The 18,948-nt window shown below is 37.3% G+C and overlaps 3 protein-coding genes across 3 annotated transcripts; 1 reads left to right on the plus strand and 2 right to left on the minus strand.

Moving 5' to 3' along the window:
• Positions 1-1,239: 1,239 nt before the first annotated feature.
• On the plus strand, positions 1,240-2,909 carry LOC110748910 (uncharacterized). The gene is made up of 6 exons (XM_021948885.2): positions 1,240-1,363; positions 1,493-1,580; positions 1,677-1,764; positions 1,925-2,009; positions 2,169-2,325; positions 2,616-2,909. Exons 1-6 carry the CDS (start codon positions 1,322-1,324, stop codon positions 2,729-2,731), a joined length of 576 nt encoding a protein of 191 aa, XP_021804577.1. The 5' UTR covers positions 1,240-1,321; the 3' UTR covers positions 2,732-2,909.
• Positions 2,910-3,004: 95 nt separating this feature from the next.
• DAW1 (Transducin/WD40 repeat-like superfamily protein) lies at positions 3,005-11,197 on the minus strand. The gene is made up of 24 exons (XM_021948884.2): positions 10,918-11,197; positions 8,671-8,801; positions 8,488-8,572; positions 8,334-8,387; positions 8,144-8,235; positions 7,941-8,038; positions 7,752-7,824; positions 7,269-7,650; positions 6,835-7,158; positions 6,531-6,734; positions 6,308-6,403; positions 6,143-6,206; positions 5,893-6,020; positions 5,532-5,778; positions 5,260-5,408; positions 5,048-5,169; positions 4,711-4,834; positions 4,563-4,621; positions 4,356-4,452; positions 4,084-4,267; positions 3,834-3,947; positions 3,630-3,748; positions 3,459-3,518; positions 3,005-3,309 (listed from the first exon to the last, which is right to left on the minus strand). The coding sequence occupies exons 1-24, from the start codon at positions 10,954-10,956 to the stop codon at positions 3,208-3,210; spliced, it is 3,147 nt and encodes a 1,048-aa protein (XP_021804576.1). The 5' UTR covers positions 10,957-11,197; the 3' UTR covers positions 3,005-3,207.
• Positions 11,198-11,622: 425 nt separating this feature from the next.
• Positions 11,623-17,377, minus strand: LOC110748906 (DNA (cytosine-5)-methyltransferase 1-like). The gene is made up of 2 exons (XM_021948881.2): positions 17,038-17,377; positions 11,623-16,374 (listed from the first exon to the last, which is right to left on the minus strand). Exons 1-2 carry the CDS (start codon positions 17,132-17,134, stop codon positions 11,789-11,791), a joined length of 4,683 nt encoding a protein of 1,560 aa, XP_021804573.1. The 5' UTR covers positions 17,135-17,377; the 3' UTR covers positions 11,623-11,788.
• Between the last annotated feature and the right edge of the window lie 1,571 nt (positions 17,378-18,948).

The raw sequence follows: 18,948 nt of genomic DNA on the forward strand, positions 1-18,948 counted from the left end.
GCCTTGTGCATGTTGCAACAATTGGTTGATAGATTCTGTCAGTGTAGTTTTAGCATTTACCAGGATTGTCAACTCTTCATGGTTAGGGGGTTGTTCTGTGTCTTCGGTACTTGGGTATTTTTACTGCAATTAGGGGTTTGAAATTGCTGACATGTTTTGGATATAAACTGCTACAATGTGGCGGGGTTGAATCTGCAATTTATGGTGCATTTCAGATGTTATGGCTTGCGATTTCTAGGAGAGACTTTGCAGTAGATTTCATTGAGGGTTTCTAGCTTTTTAGCTGAATATAGCCTTCCTAATTGTATTTGAGCCGTCAATTTTGACTTATATTGAGGATCTCTACGTGATGTTTTGTGATTTCGTCCAATTTCAAAATGGTGAGCAAAATATAATGCAGTTTCCGAGTTGATACATGCTAGATATATTGCAAGTAAAAACATGAAGCTTTTGTTTAGCTAAATAGAAGACGACATGGGTTTTTCATCCATGTAGAGTGTAATACGGCAAATGGCTTCATTGCGTTTTGACTTTTATTTAAATCATAAAAATTTATTTAAATCATAAAAAAAGACAGGGTAAAAATCACGATTCCATCCGTACCCGACATGAAAATATAATAATAATTAAGGCTTCAAGGATCAAGATGCTTTTGAAATACTGAAGAATTTAATTATTTATCCTGAAATAATTAACAGATCTTGTGCCTTTATATCAAATCAAAGCACTTAAAAATTGAATGTTTTAATCCGGATTTTTTTTCCAGTGTTATAATGTTATGTTTTCTTTTTCTTTAGTGCAAAGCAACTTTATTATTTACAATTTACAAATACTAGCCTCTTCACATGCCAGCATGTGAGAGACTTTTTTTTTAATATTTTTAATTTATTTTAGAATTAAAAAAGATAATGGGTAGTTGTGTTTTATAAAAATAGGATTTATTATCTGATTTTATTTTTAATTTTAATTTTTTTAAATATGAAAAAGTTTATCATATTATCCTTATTTAATTAATAATTTCAATTCTTACTTTTTGTATTAATTAAAGGTATTTTCTGATATTTTGAATGTTTTACCATTTTCTGCCTTTTACTTTATATATATAAATATAGATAATAACGGGCAACCAAGTGACTTTCCAAATCTCCTACTTACCGAGCCCAAGCAGTGAAGAAATCAACCGCGCAGTCTATCTTTCATTACGACCTGTCGTTCTTATAATGAATTAGCTTAGCTCTGTATATTTTCGACTAGGTGTGTCGTTTACAGTTTGTCGTGTTGGGTAAAAGCGAGAGTGGTAGAGAGAGAGAGAGAGAGAGAGATGGCAGTTCCCGGAAAATGCTTGCTGGTGACGGGACCTCCCGTAAGTTTCGAATTCTATCTCTCTACATTTTCAATATTAATTTCCAGCCATTCTTCATTTCAGAATTCGTATTGCCTTTTGTTCAATTTTTTTCTCTCAATCTGCTTTCTTCTTTATGCTGATGCACAGGGTGTGGGAAAAAGCACTCTAATTATGAGAGTGTTTGAGACCCTAAAAGCCTCACATCCCAACTTAAAAATTCAGGGTTTCTACACAAGTAAGTTTTCAAATAAAATTTATTTGGTTGGGTTATGTTTTCTTATATAATAGATTGATGTAATTGTTTTCGAATTTGTACTTGTAAAATTTGTAGGTGAAGTTAGACAAGGAAGTGAGAGAGTTGGGTTCCAAGTGATCACATTAGATGGCCGCACAGCTCCTCTGGCCTCCACCATTTCCAGGTCTTGTTGCCTCCTTTTCCTCTTTTCATCCAATCTCAATGACTCTTCTGTTCTTTGTTGCATTGCTTAGGCAGTTTCTCAAACTCCATAATCACTTGCATCCTATTCCACCAGCTATATAACAAGTAAAGCCTAAAGTATGTGTTTTTTTCTATGTCAGCCCAGAGTCTTTCAGGTGGCCCAATGTGGGGAAGTACAAAGTAAATGTTGCTTCATTTGAGTCACTGGCACTGCCTGAACTACAGGTGGGGTGGTTTTTCCAATGCTTACTGTTCAACTCATACCAACCCTCTACACAATCTAATCTAATTTTTGGCCTTTTCGGTTGGGGATTTTGTTATATTCTTTCAGGTTTAGACTATGAGATTTGAGTCATTTGCATCCTTTTCCCAATTTCTTATCAGGTGAAAGAAGATACTGATCTATTCATCATTGATGAAGTTGGGAAGATGGAGTTGTACAGTTCATCTTTCTTCCCTGCTGTTTTGAAGGTTCTGGAATCCAATATCCCACTTTTGGCCTCAGTCCCAATTCCCAAATTTGGACGTGATATTCCAGGAGGTACATTTTCCTCATTCTTTCTCACTGTGATGTTTTTATTACTTGCTTTGTCAGCTGTCACACATTTTCTCTAAGTTTGATTTCTTTCTTCACAGATTTCTAATCACAATTCAAATATTTCTTAAAAGTAAATTTTGGGTAGAGTTTTTTGGTTGGTGTGTTTTTGTTATTTTTGCTTGTTCTATGGAGTTGGAGTTGTGACTGAATAAATGTGGAGTTGGTGTTGGCATTCTGCCATCCTGCTTTTTGAGCCGAATCTGTATATGACTAGGGTATCTGATCTTCTGCAGTTGCACGGTTAAAGAATCATCCGGGTGCAACGATTTTCACACTGAGCCCGAGTAACCGGGATGCTGTTAAAGAAGAGATATACTTCCAACTGGTAGACTCATTGAGTAAACAATAGATGTTGGACAATCAATGTGGTCCTTGTTGTGAACAATTTTTTAACAGCTGCTCCATTCTCAAAAGTTAGGACTTGAAGGAGCTTTGATGTACTCAATAGGCTTGGAATAGGCTTTAACAAAATATAAAAACAAAATAGTGTATTTCTTCTTTCTCAATTTCAGCATTATCTTATTTTAGTTTGCTTGTAACCTGGGGAGAGAGAGAGAGAGAGAGAGAGAGAGAGAGAGAGAGAGAGAGAGATGTTAGATTAATTCTCAAGAGACAAAGGAGAGGACAAACAATTCCAATCATGTATCTTCGCTTTCCTGATTATATATGCAAAAGTTTGTTCTTTTTATACATTCAATATATGCAAAAGAATTAAAGAAAACAGTGTCAAAAACAAACAAGATGGATGTTAAAGCCAAAAACAAATAAAATTAATACGAAGATATAATTTTAATTTGATTGCTGAAGACAATAAGCTCAATGGGGTCATGAGCCTCGCCTATCCTGTTCAGTTCGCAGCACTTCTTTTGCCAAGGATGAGAATGATTTAGCTGTGTCTTGCATCTCTGTAGTCCTCAGGTTGATTCCCTGCTCATTTCAACAAAAATATGGTTTGATTAATTTAACATAAAGCAATTTCATTCTGGCACTTGAAAAAAAATTATCTATGAACCCTAAACCCTTCATCACTGCTAAATTCCTACAACTTATTTATCTGGGATGCTAAAAAGGTATACCTGCAACTTTTTCGTGTTCTCCTGCAGCTTGCTTTCTGCCATTTTAGCAATATTTGCTTCCTGCAGCCAGAGGCTCATGAAATGATGTTGTTGACAGCATTTTAAAAAGGTTTAATATCTAAGTAAATAAGTTGTTCATCTTCTGAAAGTTAAAGAAGGATGTGTGCTTACACTTGACGAGAATCCATATCTCCTCTTAATTTGGTCAACTTGACCAACCTTCTCATCCTGTTGCTCTTCTTTGGTGGAGTTTTTCTCAGTCTTGGACTTCATTTGTTTCAGAACTTTACCTGTAGATTGGAAAGTTTTATCAGGTAAGACACTGCCATGGCAGACCTGATTGATAAATTCATGCCATGTAAGTGTTGTACGGACCTTTAAAGGCCATAAATTTGCTTGCCAATTTTTCCTTGTTAAGAGCTGCCAACATATTCTGCTCTTTTGGTTTTTCTCCAGGAATGTCCATGTCCATGTCGATGTCAATGTCATCTTTAAGCAAAAAAATTCATACAGAATGGCTCATCTCAAAACTCCATGCAGATTGAAATGATATATAAATAACTTTCTCGAAATGTTTAATGATCACTTAGGATGTTATATGATATCAGTCAATTTATATGCATACCTAGGTCTAGCTCATCTTCATCCCTGGCCTGCTCATCTGTATTCTCAGCATCTAATGTAAAGTTAGCAGTTGAAAAGATCGTCGAAAGTTCTTCGAAACTTTCTTTAGTATCTTCAGTTTCAATCTCAGGGACATTCTTCGCTTTGCTTCCCACAATATCTTTAATGACAGAGCTGAATATACCCTAGCAAAAAATAAACATTTTTGAAACCTTTCATTCCACAAGAAATAGGTTGTAGGCAGAGTTGGTAAAGTATCATTTCCCCATCTACCTTTTTCTTTTCCTTTGGTGTGGCGCGTCCAGGAATGAGATCTTCTTGTGGAACTATCAAATCTTTCTGGTAAGTCAAGTTGAAACTGTCTAAAAGCCTTGTATGAGGAAAGAAAAACACAAGATATTATGACCTAGAAGAATTTCCATTATAATAGAAATTATGAAAAAAATAAACATACAGAGAAACTTTCAAGGATATGTATACCTGAAGCTTTTCTTGTGGAGTGAAAGAGAGAAGAAAAATATTTCCTGATCACCATTCGCCTGTGCAAGGATGAAGTAGAGCAAATGATGAGGAGTTTCTCAAGATCATACCTTATGTGACTGATGTGAAAAGCTTGAATTACACTTACCATAACAAGTTCTCCTTCACACGAAGAGCATATTGAACTATCAGAAAATGAGTTTGGTTTTGGAGTGGAGTATGTGAAGCCCCTTATTGACGTCTCCTTTATTAAGGATAACTCAGGCAAGGACCTAGCATTACATAAACAGCTTTTTAGGCTTACATGCTGCATAATATCACTTAACACTCAGAAATTTAAATATGTGACACACACGACCACTTAGAACATCTGAAAATTCTGGTTTGAGATCACATTCAAGCATTCCTAATTTTTCCCGTTACCCCAAATGATGACAATTTGGAGCTACAAGATGATTGAAAAATAGACAATGAGAAGTCACTACCTTATCTCAACTTTTCCACTTGTGAAAAGGAGTATGAGGCCAACATCAGAGGAGGTGTAGAATGTCGAAGCCCAGCAACAAGATGCTTGGAATTTCTTCTTGTGGATTACCTTCTTAACTCCCTGAGATAAAAGAAAGAACAACAAAACTATAGAATCAGATAAAAAATCTTTTGAATTCATAGTTCGTACACAAGATGAAACACTATTTACCTGCATGACATGAGTGAAAGAATATACGTATGCAGCTTTTTCAGAACATAGCAGGAGTAAAGACTGCTTTGGCACGCCGTCCTCAACAGGGCTCCCTTTGCTCAAGTCAAGACCGTTTAATAAGTTTAATCTTTTAACATCCTGCCCATCTGTGTAACATTTTTAAAGAAAATGAACACACAAATCACATAATTTGATCCTTAAAATAGAGCAGTATATGGGAACATTTCAACCCAAAAAAAATGTGGGAACCTGAAGAGACCAGAACTTACCCAAGATCTGCATGAAAAGTGCTCGAGTGGGTTTTTTGGGATGAACCAAACTAGTACTCAATGTGTTTCCATTATCACTATCAAGAGCCAAAACAGATGAATCCTCTGTTGCAACTGCTAAGACATTCTTGTCAAAACCATGAAAACTGCAGGTTTGGAAATGCAGAGAGACGATGCCGGTGGAGATTTCACTTGCAATATGTTTTTGGTATAATACAGTTGGCCCTTCTATATCAAGAACTGAAACCTGTGAGGAAAACAAGCTCAAGTGTAAGAATAGAATGGAAAGAGGAGAAGAAATCGAGAATGAATAAGGGCAAAGAGAGAAGATCAAAAAGTAGTTATTAGATAGTAAGCTTACATATCCTTGACTAGACCCAACAGCAAGATGTCCTGTGCTGTGGTTCATGTTCACAGAAAGTACAGAACCATTAACCTTCAAGAGTTTAACACTTTGAATGATGTGATCGTTTCCTTTTTTCGTACTTCCTGCCATAAGTATGTGAAACTCATAAGGCCCTTCGTAATGTACTTCATTGTGGTAAAAACGTGAAGCATATTGCTAGTTATACGGCAATGGCCTGATAGTTGAATCATGTGCTTAATCATACCTTGAAGAGACAAGAAACTGCTCACATTGGCATATGGTTCAGGTTTCAATCTAAAGATTCGAACCTGTAAATCACATATATATATATATATATATATATATTAAATACACCACATATTTTCCTGAAAGCAATTAAATTGATCATAATTCACCCAATTGAACTTACCATTCCACTCTGATCTCCAGAAACAATAAGCAGAGAGTTCGCATCGAAAAACAATGCTGTGACTGGTATACCACTTAAAGAAAGATCATCCTCACTCTGCATTTTGTTTGCGGGGGTGTGTGGAGGAGAGTAAATAAGCGCAAAAGTAAAGAATTATCTATTATTCTCCACTAATCTGCAAATAAGCTCAAAATGCTTTAATGATATCGTATGAAATGTTTACCTGTTGCTTTAATGATAGTATTGGTACTAAAAGTGGACATGACAAATCCCAAAAGTTCAGGGCTCCATCACTGTGTCCAGTTATGTACAAATTTTTAACTTTCGAAAATCCAGTAAAGCGGGCTGCATTTGACTGAGTTCCATCTTTTGGTTTTGTCTCAAAAGAAAAGAGAGATGGAATGCTTTTCGCCAGGAGAAGGTAGTCCTATGTAGTCAAGAGTACCACATCACTGACTGTAAAAACTAATAATAAAATCTTAAATGAAAAGATGTAGTTTTGGTATGTAATATTCAACAGTCATTACCTCATCAGCAAAACTTAACATTTGGGTATTATCTGTGATAAATTTTGCCACTGTAATGCTTGAATCAACAAACGGTATCTTCACCATGACCTCCTTTGGCAATGATGGTGAAGACTTCGATTGGCTTTGTAGAAGATACTTTTCGATCGAACAATCATCATAGGCATAAAGATTTCCTGAATTACCAAGCAAAAGAAAGCAATCTTGTTTATGTTTGCTTTGCTCACTAAAGCTTGAAACAATCTCCATGTCGATACAAGGCTCGGGCAACTGAAGCCCTAATTTAATAGTGCGACCTTCTGTATGTTCATTCAACAAGATTACCTGCCTCATCAAAACCAAATTTTCACAGTTGCACTCGGTTGGGATGTGATTAAGAACCAAAAAACAAAATGAGAAATGCTTCAATAGCACATGTTAATAATGATATGTACCTGTAACAAGTTTGAAGAGATGGTGTCAGACCCCCCCATAACATATAGTCTACTTGCCTTCCCATCTGCATAAGCCCATCTCAATGATGCTATAGGAATTTTGTCCAACTTATAACCAACATTCAGTTTAAAGATCGGAGTACTTTGTGTACTAGGCTCTGATGGTAATTCAGTTCTTGTTGGAACACTCCAGATGAAAATATCTCCATTGCTGTACCCAACAGCAACTTTACTCCCAAAGGGGCATGCCCAGCATGCAGAAGTCACTTTTTTCCCTTCATGATGAAATGATTGCAATGCATTTCCAGCTGCTGTGAATACGGTTTTGCTTTCTCGAATATCCCATAAGGATATGATACCATCTCTAAAAATTGTAAGAACTCTGCATTGAAACATATGACTTAAGAATTGGTAAACTGAGGTTGCATTGAGGAAGGCAGAGAGAGAGAGAGAGAGAGAGGCAGTAAATTTTGGTGAGACTACCTCTTACTTTCAGCTGTTGGTTGAGGCAGTACATGTACCACAGAAGTATCACCAGGTACTTCAGTTGGATTCCCTGATCAGATGATAAAATCAAGTTGGAAAGTAAAGAAAATGCTTATAAACCCCAAAAATTTCAAAGGAAATGGTGAGAGCATAATCTAGTATAAAAGGTGAAGAGGAATGCATCACCATGAGAAGCTGAATAAGGTATAGTGTACATCATTTGTACTATATGTTCTTGCTCAAGCTTCAAAACTCTAACATTACCAGCAGAATCTCCAACATACCTGCCATCATACGTTTGTCCAATATATAAACTTACTTGAAACAAACAAACCGCATTTCGATTCATCTACTTAATCCCCCAACAATGGAAGCTGAAACAAACTCACATGTAGAGACTATGTTGCATGACAGTGAAAGAAGTAATATCTTCTTCAAAAGCATGCACATCAGCCAACAGGTTCTTTTCTACATCCCAAATCTAAGGACAACAACATTCCTTTCGTTAAAAACTAAGCCATGCACCCATCAAACATTGGGAAAATCTCAGAGATTATAAGCATAGTGGATCAAACTTGCCTCAATATGGTTCTTGGAATTCACATTTACAAGTATGCCTTGGTTCTCCACAAACTGAACACAAAAATCACCAAATAATATTACATGAAAATTACCACACACAAAAAATACAGCTGGAAATTGAAGAAAGTATACATGATATTTTATACAGAACCTGTAAAAACTTGCTTGGTACTGCATTGACAGACTCAAGCAGAGCTTGAGTGTTATCTTTGCCAAATAATTTAATTCTGCCATCCCTGAGAGTGACAAAGATAAAAATAAACACTAAAAATTGGACATAACATGAAAACCAATGAGGCTATTTTGGTGCAAGAAATAAATTATGAGAACTCACTTGGACGAAACTGCAAGTATTTTTTGAATGGGATCATAAGCCAACATGTTACACCCTGATGGGATCCCATAATGAAATAATAGACGTGGGTCTATATCACTGCCTTTGAGACCATCAGAATTTCCACCAGGCTACAAATTAAATTGACAAAAATTATGTAAATTCTAAATTGCCTTTAAAAATTAAAACCCAATAATAATTATTTAAAAATAAATAATAAATAAAAAAGAGTTTACAACTACATTATGTGAGTAATAAAGTGAAGTTTGACCAGAGATTTAGGCCATTGACTTTAGCCCATTCTTTGACCATGGTGGGTTTGTAAGGGAGCCTATGACACGTACGAGCCCATCACATGACACGTAAGTTCATGTTGAGATTTTACAATGGGCCCACAAAATCTGATTGTAGATAAACAAACATTTGATCCACCGCCCATCACATGGATAGCTTTCACTCTTTATTGTCTTTACAAAATATTAACTTTTCTTTTGTTTGCCATGAGTTGACTATAAATACATTATATTTTTCCTTCATTCCTTTTTACGGAAAATGGATCCAATATAAGATCCAAATTATACAATAAGATTGATGCTTTTTTTTTTTTTGATGAGAAAAGGGGGTTAAAGAACCCCAAAGGAATAAGATTGATGCTTTTGGTTGCTCTAATAGTATTCATTCATGGAAGATGGGAGTGCGTAAGCGATCTTTCACATTTTTAATGGCATGCACCAAATACATTAGAACACAAATTTAGGGCATGTTTGGCATCGAATTAAAAACTCTGTTATGGAAAAGTTTTCTAGAAAAGCACCTAACATATGCTTTTTCGGAACTATTATTAAACAGATAATATGTTAACGGGTTTTTTAAGGTTAAGAAGGGTTTTCTTTCTTCGATGGTTATACGTGGCAGCTATTTATATGGAGGTGGGGGTGTTAATCCCTTTAATAAAGTTCAAAAGGAGGTCTAATAAAACTTGAGACATACATTTAGTTAAAACCAATTTAAAGCTAAGCTTTGTGAGGTCACATCCCCTTGCAAGATGGAGAATGAGTCAAAAGAAAGGAGGAATTATAGCAAGACAAGTAAACCCAATTAGATAAATTAATACCAAATTCGATGAGACAAGACAAGACCCAAGAGACGATACTAAAGTTCAAAGCTATAACACTAATCAAAATTTTCTTATAAATTCTTTTATGAAAACATTGGCTTTTTTCTTATCCAACCGGCCACCTCAAGGCCCCATCCATCCATTAAACGCGTTTCTTTCTTAATATTGACTCATGTTAAAGAAAAATATTGCTATATTTCGGTGTCATTGTCCCTTTCTTCTTTTTTTTCTTTTACGATAGTCTAAACTACGAGAGGAATGTGGTTTCTCACACACACATATTACTAAGGTGTTATGGGACTCGAATCTAATGCCTCTGATCTACAAATCAATGCATACCCTGTTGGCATTGTCCCTCTCTTCTTGCCTCTCTCGAAATAAAAAGAGTAACCCAATAACACCAAAATATGGAAGTTTTTCTCGTATTAAATGAATGAAGTAACGCATCACTATACTAAACAAATACAACTTAAAATTTAGTATCATTCTCATCTACCAAACAGACACCTATACCATCATGTCACATTCCTTATGTGATTAAGCATTGTCCATATCAAGCAAATGCAAACAAAAACCCAATCCCCTAATTTCATGTTCGTAACGCAACCAAATCATATTTTATTTATTTTTCATCCCATTTTTAATACTGTTGTCATCAAAATAATCAACAAAATATGTATATGGCAGTTATTTATTTGTTCATAATTATTAACCTGACATACATAATAATATATATATCTTTAGTACTAAAATGATTAAAAAATTTGGAAGTAACGTGCATCAAACGGCTAAAGGATACAACATATATGATAGCAAACAACTTTATTTGCAGATCCCTTAACAATTATTATCTTAATGACAGATTTAATGACAGTTATTAATTCTAGCTTTTGACAGTTATTAATTCTAGCTTTTGAGTACCCCTTCTCTGTTTTTTTCACAAGAACAAGAAGAACAAGAAGAACAAGAGGGAGGAGGAGGAGGAGGAGAAGAACAGTGGATCAAATTCAAAAGTATGGACTGATGTCATTGAATTGATATATATTGAACCATGTTCTTAAAGAAACAGAGAGATTGATTGCTGGGTTGAAAATTCATTGAAAGTTAAAGAGGAAAAGAACATCACTTGCCTTTTTGGAAGCCTTCTCCACAAGCTTTCTGACAAACATGGATGATGGTGATGAAGAAGAAGATCTGGTCTATGCTCTGCTGTTTTCAGAATCCGAGAGACCACCAAAAAAACTCAACTCCTGAGATGGAGACAAAGATGACCTGAGAAAGCCAAAGTTCTCTGCTTTGAAATAACCGACGACAGAGACCAGAGAGAGAAGAAGAGAAGAGAGTGAAGTGAAAACTTTGAAATGAGCCGTTGATCGCAGTTTTTCAATTTTTATGTTGGAAGAGGAATGGGACAAGATTTGCGGTTTCTAAAGGACAAAATAAAATGTTGGTTCGGATCAAAGGACGGTGACACGTGGAGGCCGATTAGGTAACCATTAATTGCTAATTTCCTAAGAAGGAAAATATGTTTGACGCCCTTGACCCTTGACTTAGCTTTCACTTACTCACTCACCCACTCTCTTTGCAAGGGCAAAGGCCAAAACTACAGATTGTTTCGCAAAATGACATAATTGACCTTCCTCCTGGGACAGAGCTTAATCAGAGAGCACACGTGGACATGTGGCTGGATATGATGTCAAACTGGGACCCACATACCTGGTCTGCCAATCGATGTTACTTAGCTACGTGGCCAAATCAAAAGAAGCTTACTAAAAAAAATAAAATAATTTCAAATATATATAAATATGAATCAAACTCTTGTGACACTTGTCTCCTGAAGAAAAATGCTTGTGTGTATTGAATTGAAGTTCCTCAATCAAGACAAGTTTACAATCATAATACATGAAGAAAATCAAAGACAACAAACTGAGCCGTGTTTTTGCCTTCGAAGGCAACCAAATGGAACTATCAGTATTACATAGAACCAAACAACAACTACTCTTACTCTTGTGAAGACAACCTCTTGCTGTCAATTGCTTCCTTGAGTTTAGTCCCCAATGCATAGGCCAAAGTAGGAGGAACAGCATTTCCAATCTGCCTATGCTTGTGAAGAATTGTGCCCGAAAACTGGTAGCTATCCGCAAAACCTTGCGACCGGGCGCATTCCCGAACAGTTAGAATCCTATCCTGGTCAGGGTGAAAGCACATTCCCACCTTCCCCATTGGCTGAGGATCTGTAATGGAAGTTGGGAAGTTACCTTCCCAATCCAACCTTCCAAACAGGCCCTTCCACTGATTGTGGCGCTTGGCTGTGTTGGGCAGGCACCATGGTATCAAGTCAACTATCTGTCCAGTAGAGAGCTTCACCTTTTCATCTGGAAGGCATTGCCAATCAGCACCTGGCCGCTTTGGAATTCTCTGGCATCGAATCAGATTCAGCTCATTCATTTCTTTCGAAATGTGATCAGTCAAAACAGCCATCTCCCCTCGGATTTTCTTCTGGAACCATGAGACGGGATCGCTTTCGTACTCTAAGTTCACCTTGGATGCTCCATTCCCTACGGCCGGGAGATCACCGATTGTGTCTCTTACAGTTATTGCACGGAATGGAGCTCCACTTGCAGTACTACGAACAGCAGCATATTGTGAATTGCCTGATAATGTGATCTTCAACTCTGGTACGCCAAAGACATGCATTGGCTCTGGCCATTCAGGGAGAATCTCTCCTGGGGCAGCTGCCCATATAAATGCTCGCTTTCGTGACTGGGAAACTCCATAAGCTCCAGCTTCCAGAATACCAAACCTCACCTGATAACCCATCTCAAGAAGTGAAGCCAGAGTCAGACGGAATGTCTGTCCTTTATTGAAAGACACTAAGTTCCTCACATTCTCTAAGAGGAAATATTTTGGCCGGAAGTAGTCGGCAAAGGATAAGAATGCCAAAATCATTTCACACTGAACTTTACTCCAAGTGCTTTGGTTGAACCTATTCATTCCAGAGAAACCCTGGCATGGAGGTCCTCCATTGATGAAATCTACCTTCCCCGGCAACGGCAAATCATTCTTAACCTTCTCATCAAGTGATGCAGCCAATTCAGCAGCTTCGGAAGTTGCAATACAATCATCTGTGTCCCCGCATTTTTCCATTATGGCCCTTAAGATAACATTGCAGTTATTGATAAAAACCAACGACTCAGGATGGTTGAGTTTGAAAGCATCCCCAGCAGGCTCTTCATACTCAATTGCCCACTTGGTTATTGAAGCACCAGACTGATGCAACCCATCAGACAAGCCACCGCAACCAGCAAATATATCCAATGTGGCTAGGCGTTTCTGCTCAGAATCAGCTCTCTGGTTCTCAACTTCTGAAACATTTTCTCCTTCTTTGCACTTGCCCTTTCTCTTTCTAGAATCAGCATCACCACCTCCTGTTGAGTACCTCAGTTTGATGTGAGCTGGCAACTGCTTAATAGACCCTTTAGAAGGATCATACAGATGTTCACAGAAGAAAATATGCTGGAAAGTGACAGGAGCATTACATACTGGAAGATCACTCTTCTTTCTGACTTCACATTTTCTTTCTATATTATCAACAGGCATGATGTGTGTTTCCTCACTGTAGTAGACCTCTCTAATATCCGAACTGTATGCCTTCTCAACAGATATGTCCTCTGGTCTGAAAAATCTTCTTACTTTAACCTGGGTAGATTCTATTTCAATTCGTTTAGATTCCTTCATAACAACTATCTCCAGCACTTGGCACACGACATAAGCTTTCAGCCCCAAATTCCTTCCAGCTTTGAAAATTTCAGTTTCCATCCTTTCCACGCCAAAATAATGGGGACTTACATAGACATAATCGTGAACTGAGTACTCAACTCCCCTGTATACAAAACCAGTTTTTGAGGAATTTACTTTAAAGACTTCCTTGGCCTCCTCGGCTTCGTTCATTTTGCAAGAGTGGCAGGCACCAGAACCCAGACCCATAGTATCACGTGAAAGACTAAAGAAAGCACCTCTCTCTGGGCAATACAAGCTTTTACAGTAATATTCAGTCGGCAAACCCTTCCTCTTCCTCTCTTCTGCCCTTGCTCTATCAGTTCTGTTAGCATCAGCATTATCCTTCCTATACTGATGCCCCCACGGCATTAGTTTAATGTCCACAAGAGCTGCCTGTTTAACTTCCTTTAATGCCAAATTTGTGCACTCATTTGTCAAAAATACCTCCCTCTCATTGGCAGTGTTGCCAAGAACAGTCTCAGATCCTCGCTGCATCACTCTTCCATGAAACATTTTGCTTCCATTCAATGTTTCATACATGTACTCCACAAAATAAATGGCAGGAAGTTCATTGGATTCATCAAGTTCCACCAAAACAGCACCGCCAACAGAAATTTCTTCTCCCCAAAGAATGGCACGCTTATAAAGAGCTTCACCAGAATATGTTTGGCCCACTGGCTCCCCATCCCACAAAATCTCCCTGTTGTTGAGGCATGATTTGGTTTGTCTTGAAATTGAAGAAGGCTTCTGGGCTTGTTCCATTACAGTTGGATTCTCTTCTACATCATCCTCTTCTACATCCTCTTCTTCAACTTCCTCCTCCTCTTTCTTTTCGCCAATATCTCCCTCCTTTGAATCTTCTGGAGAGTAGTTTGAATAGTACTCCCCCCAGATTCTGTTGATCAGCCTTGTTGTTGTAGCCTGCATTGTCTTCCTCTTGGAAACCACAGGTGCCATTGATGCCCTTGGGTTCAAATTTGATTCACTCTTTTCCACAACCTTCTTCTTTACTAACCATTTAGTATGGTGCCTCTCCTCCATTTTCTTTGTAAGACCAATCACAAATGGACATTTTTTAATCTGCGCATCAGGAAATTCTGAAAACAGTTGCAGTATTATCTGTCCATGGACAACCACATACCTCTCAACAAATGCTGGATCAGAAGAAATGTAAGCACAATGGTCCTTTTGGAACCCTGACAATCTCTTAATGACATCTGCAAAAGAAAGCCGTGCTACTCGACTTTGATCTTTCAGCATAGTGATTATACTTCTCCCAATCTTTGCTGTTCTCAGAATTGGTTCATACCACAGAGCATACTGCTTAGATGGCTTGCCAAGTCTGTACCAGGCCATATCTGTTCGGATTGATATTGAAACCATTGATGCTCCCAATTCAATCATCCATTCCTTTATCGCACTCAAGTAAATTGGCATTCCATCAGCATCCTGGGCTCCTGGACCACTTGAAGTACCATCAGAATCAAGACAAAAGCCACTTCCATCATCTTCACTCATAACCCCTGACCCGAAAATGGTAACATCAATGTCTGCACAGGGTTTCATTGGAAGAAGCTCGAGTGAAATCAATCTTGAGTCTGAGTTGTATAGACACCAATTATGAAGCATGCTTCGAGGAAGGTCATCAGCATTACAGATATCAAACTCATTGTCAAAAACTATGAACTCATCAGTTTCTTCAATGGAATTCTTGTAATAAGCGGGTAGAGGATAATCATTGGCAATTTCATCTTCATTAATTTTGATGTAGTATTTGCTTGACACAGAGGCAGGACCCTGGCGCTTTCTTTGTTTCATTGACTTCCAGTATTCTTCCTCTTGCAAGAGTTTTGCCAACTTTGCATCCTCATTTTCCTCAGCTTCAACTACGGATGAACCAGCTGAATCCACTCCATTCTCTCCACCAATCTTTAAAGTACCACTTGAAATTCCTGGTTTTGATTGGACAAAATTTCCACGCTTTATACTCTCATCTCGGAGGGCAGCAAGGGCAGGCAACTCTGCAAATGGCCGATCGTTCTTCTTTGATGTTTCCTCCAGACCTATCAGTTGAGCATAAATAAACTCACCGTGAGATAGGACAAAGTCTTTGACAGATGCACTCCCAGAAAAGAATTTGCTTCCACTCATTGATCGAGCAATACCAGCAAGTAATTCATCAAGAGTGGGGTCGGAGTTGGATTTAGACAGCTTCCTGTAAACCTCTATGCAAGCACGCGCTTTCTCAAAGAATTGATCAAAGTATTTCTTGTAGCTACTGGCCGGTTTACGGCAATCATAATCAGCAACTTCAGTTGAAAGCCAAATTACAGGGGAGCCATCTTCATAACCAGAGATGTCCCAAGATTCTATTCGCCCGAAACCTTCACATCTAACACCTCTTTCCTTGTCCTTGTCAGAACTTCCATTGAGAGGCAATATAGCACCAGATATAAACAAGTCAGAAACTTCCAACATCTCAAGGGGTTGTGCGGAACCAGTTGCATCATGCAAAACAAAATCAGTCAGTCTTCTGTTTGGGCGCTCAGCATCTTGGTCCTGGCCACAAGTCAGGCGTACGGCAAGAATTTCTTCCTCCACTATCTGGTCCTCCTTGCTTTCAATAAGGCTAGACTTCTCAGAAATATGAGCAGACCTATCTTTAAAGTCTTTGCAAGCAGCAGCCCGCTTCGGCATTTTCCGAGATCGGGAAGGCTCTTCTTCACTGCTCTGAGGCAAATTTCGCTTCTTAGCTTTAGGTGCTGCCTTTTGGGAATCTTGTTTACCCTTCTTCTTCTTCGCCATTCCTATTACAAAAGAATCAGGGAAATTAGGCAAAAGATTGACAAGGTAAAGCTAACTGAAAAATAAAACCAAGACCCAGGCCAAGAAAGGCCTATGCATGCATATCATATTTTTGTACAAAACAACGAGGGAAGAGGATCGAAGTATAACTCCACCAAATTGTTTTCAAAACTGGAAGAAATACAAAGCATAAATAGAAAATTATGCAAAAAAAATCATGAGAAATCAACTAGTTAATCAAGGCTTTTTAAGGGTCCTGATAACAAATTCATTTCTCTTTGTCTTTGGCTGAGACCATAATAATGAATCTTGATGTACTAAAAGTTGAAACTCATCCTAATTACAAATTCATGATTGAATGAAATGACAATCAAAACTTAAAAACCCATAAATATATTCCATATTCATAATTTCATAATACAATAAAATGACAGTCAAAACTTGAAAAGCTATAAGCGTAAATCCATAATCCCAAATTCATAATACAGTAAAATGGAAGTCAAAGCCTAAGAACCCATAATCACAAATTCATAATGCACAGTCTAAATATAAAACAACCTATAATTATAAACTATAATCATATAAATTCACACTAAAGCAAAGGGGCAGTCAAGACATAAAAGACCAAGTCAACCAAAATAAACCATTTGGGGGAACTGAAGTACCTGAAGATGACGAAGATGGTGGTTTAGTCCCATTGGCACCTTTGGCCTCCAAGAGCGCTGCTGCTTCTGCCGCTTCTGCTGCCGCTGCGGAACCCATTTCTCCCCTAATCGCCAGTGAAACCCTAGAATGTGCAATGTGGGGTGTAATGAGAGGGCTGACGCTCTCCCTCTGTCTCTATTTGGTGGTATTTATTGTGAGAATTTGAACCGAGTAGCGATGAACACGTATAGGCGGGAAGGTGGAACTTTTGGCCCCAAGTGTCGCGCCTTTCTGAAATGCAAGGAGGGAAAAGCCCTTCATTTTCACTTATTTTTCATTCAAATTGAGGAGCTTCCTTCTCTCACCACATTGTCCTAAGTTTTACATGATTTCAGTAATACAATTCTGTTTTGTAAAAAGTTAAAACGAAAATGCTTTGATTTGTTACAGTTGATTGGGTGAATGTGCTAGCTAAAGTTATTAGTTTAAAATCTAATGCTCAAATTTATTTTTTTAACTTACAATTTCTATAGTTTTTCTAGAAATAAAAGGTATACATTAAATCATATAAACCATGCACATGAGGTAACACCATACTAGAAAAGTGGGTCAAACTCTCCCCCTCTCTCCCAAATACACCCAAGTTCAATTCATGTAGGAGACAATCTTAAGACAACCTGATATAATACTCCCCCTCCCTAGCAAATAACAAAAAATAAATCATATAAACCACGCTAGTTTATAGTTCTATTGACTAAAGTTATCAGCCATCAAATCGATTTTTGATACATGTTATTTGACATCTCCAATGCTCTTAAGTGAGCAAACAAATTAAATATAAAATGATTATAAACCTATAAGTTGAGTGGACAATGGGTTACTAAGCTACATTTGAATGGCCTCCTAATCTTTTATAAAGTTAAAATCAATATTTGTAAATATTTTTTAAAGGCTACCTGGGCTGGAGTTTGTTGCTAGTTCCGCCCATGAGTTGATTCTCGCCCTTTCTACTATATTTAAATATATAAAAAGTTATTTTCAAGGTTATAGATACGGTGGACTGGGTTTTAATATAATCACCGTAAAAGTTTAATGATTGCCGTAAAGTTGAACCTCTGCAACTAATCGGGAAAAATGAACTTTAACTAATATGGAAAGTAGGGAAAATGACCTTCAACCGTTCGATAGTGCACGAGAATCCATGTTGAAAATTTTGAATGTTCAAATTTGATATTCAATTTTCAGAGCACCTTTAGCTGATTTGAGAAACGGGAAATTGAGCTCCGACCAGTCTTCAATGCACAAGAATCCATGCAAAAATGTTTTGGAGACCTAGTTTTGAATTTTCAAATTTACAAAGATACACAATTCTTTTTCTAAAATGCCAATATTATCCTTTTCCCTTTTTAAATAAATAATAAATTTACCATATACATACTAACGTCATCTAATACTCTACTAATCTGAGTTACTTTGTCTAATCGTTAATGGTGTTCCAAGTACATAAATAATTTTAAAGTGAGGTGAGTGAAGATCAATATCGAGTTTTGTCTAATGTCTACTCAATTTAATGCTTATGGGCTTAATTAGTAGTTAAAATTTATATAACGATACAGCAGGCTTGTAACTCAAGTGGTTAAAAACAATTACTTATGTACTTCAGGTCATCTAGTTAATAGAAGTGATCTAATGACGATTAAATTGTGATTACCATAAAGGAAAACGATGAAATTTCAAGTGTTACGTTCTAATGAGGTAATGAATGTGAATGAATCTATAATGACTCAAAAAACAAGGCATACAAATTGTTTTCTATAAAAGCAAAATTTTGCGTTTTTAGAGAGTCAACTCCCATGTATAAATCACAACGTTTTATGAGTGACATCAGTTCATCATAAGCTAATCATTATTCAGCCCACGGGCCCGAAACC

This window comes from Prunus avium, chromosome 7, assembly GCF_965620075.1.
Source record: "Prunus avium chromosome 7, drPruAviu1.hap1.1, whole genome shotgun sequence".
Classification (NCBI taxonomy): Eukaryota; Viridiplantae; Streptophyta; class Magnoliopsida; order Rosales; family Rosaceae; genus Prunus; species Prunus avium.

Bases quoted from the DNA above. Each gene is read 5' to 3' on its own strand.
- LOC110748910 (XM_021948885.2), top strand. From the start codon at position 1,322: ATGGCAGTTCCCGGAAAATGCTTGCTGGTGACGGGACCTCCC. The intron at 1,364-1,492 runs GTAAGTTTCGAA...GCTGATGCACAG, and splicing joins TGCTGGTGACGGGACCTCCC to GGTGTGGGAAAAAGCACTCT. The intron at 2,010-2,168 runs GTGGGGTGGTTT...ATTTCTTATCAG, and splicing joins TGGCACTGCCTGAACTACAG to GTGAAAGAAGATACTGATCT.
- DAW1 (XM_021948884.2), bottom strand. From the start codon at position 10,956: ATGTTTGTCAGAAAGCTTGTGGAGAAGGCTTCCAAAAAG. The intron at 4,835-5,047 runs GTAGTGACTTCT...ATGTAATGCTAG, and splicing joins AGTGGAAAAGTTGAGATAAG to GTCCTTGCCTGAGTTATCCT. The intron at 4,268-4,355 runs GTAGATGGGGAA...ATTTTTTGCTAG, and splicing joins CACCAAAGGAAAAGAAAAAG to GGTATATTCAGCTCTGTCAT.
- LOC110748906 (XM_021948881.2), bottom strand. From the start codon at position 17,134: ATGGGTTCCGCAGCGGCAGCAGAAGCGGCAGAAGCAGCAGCGCTCTTG. The intron at 16,375-17,037 runs GTACTTCAGTTC...CTTTTGTAATAG, and splicing joins ACCATCTTCGTCATCTTCAG to GAATGGCGAAGAAGAAGAAG.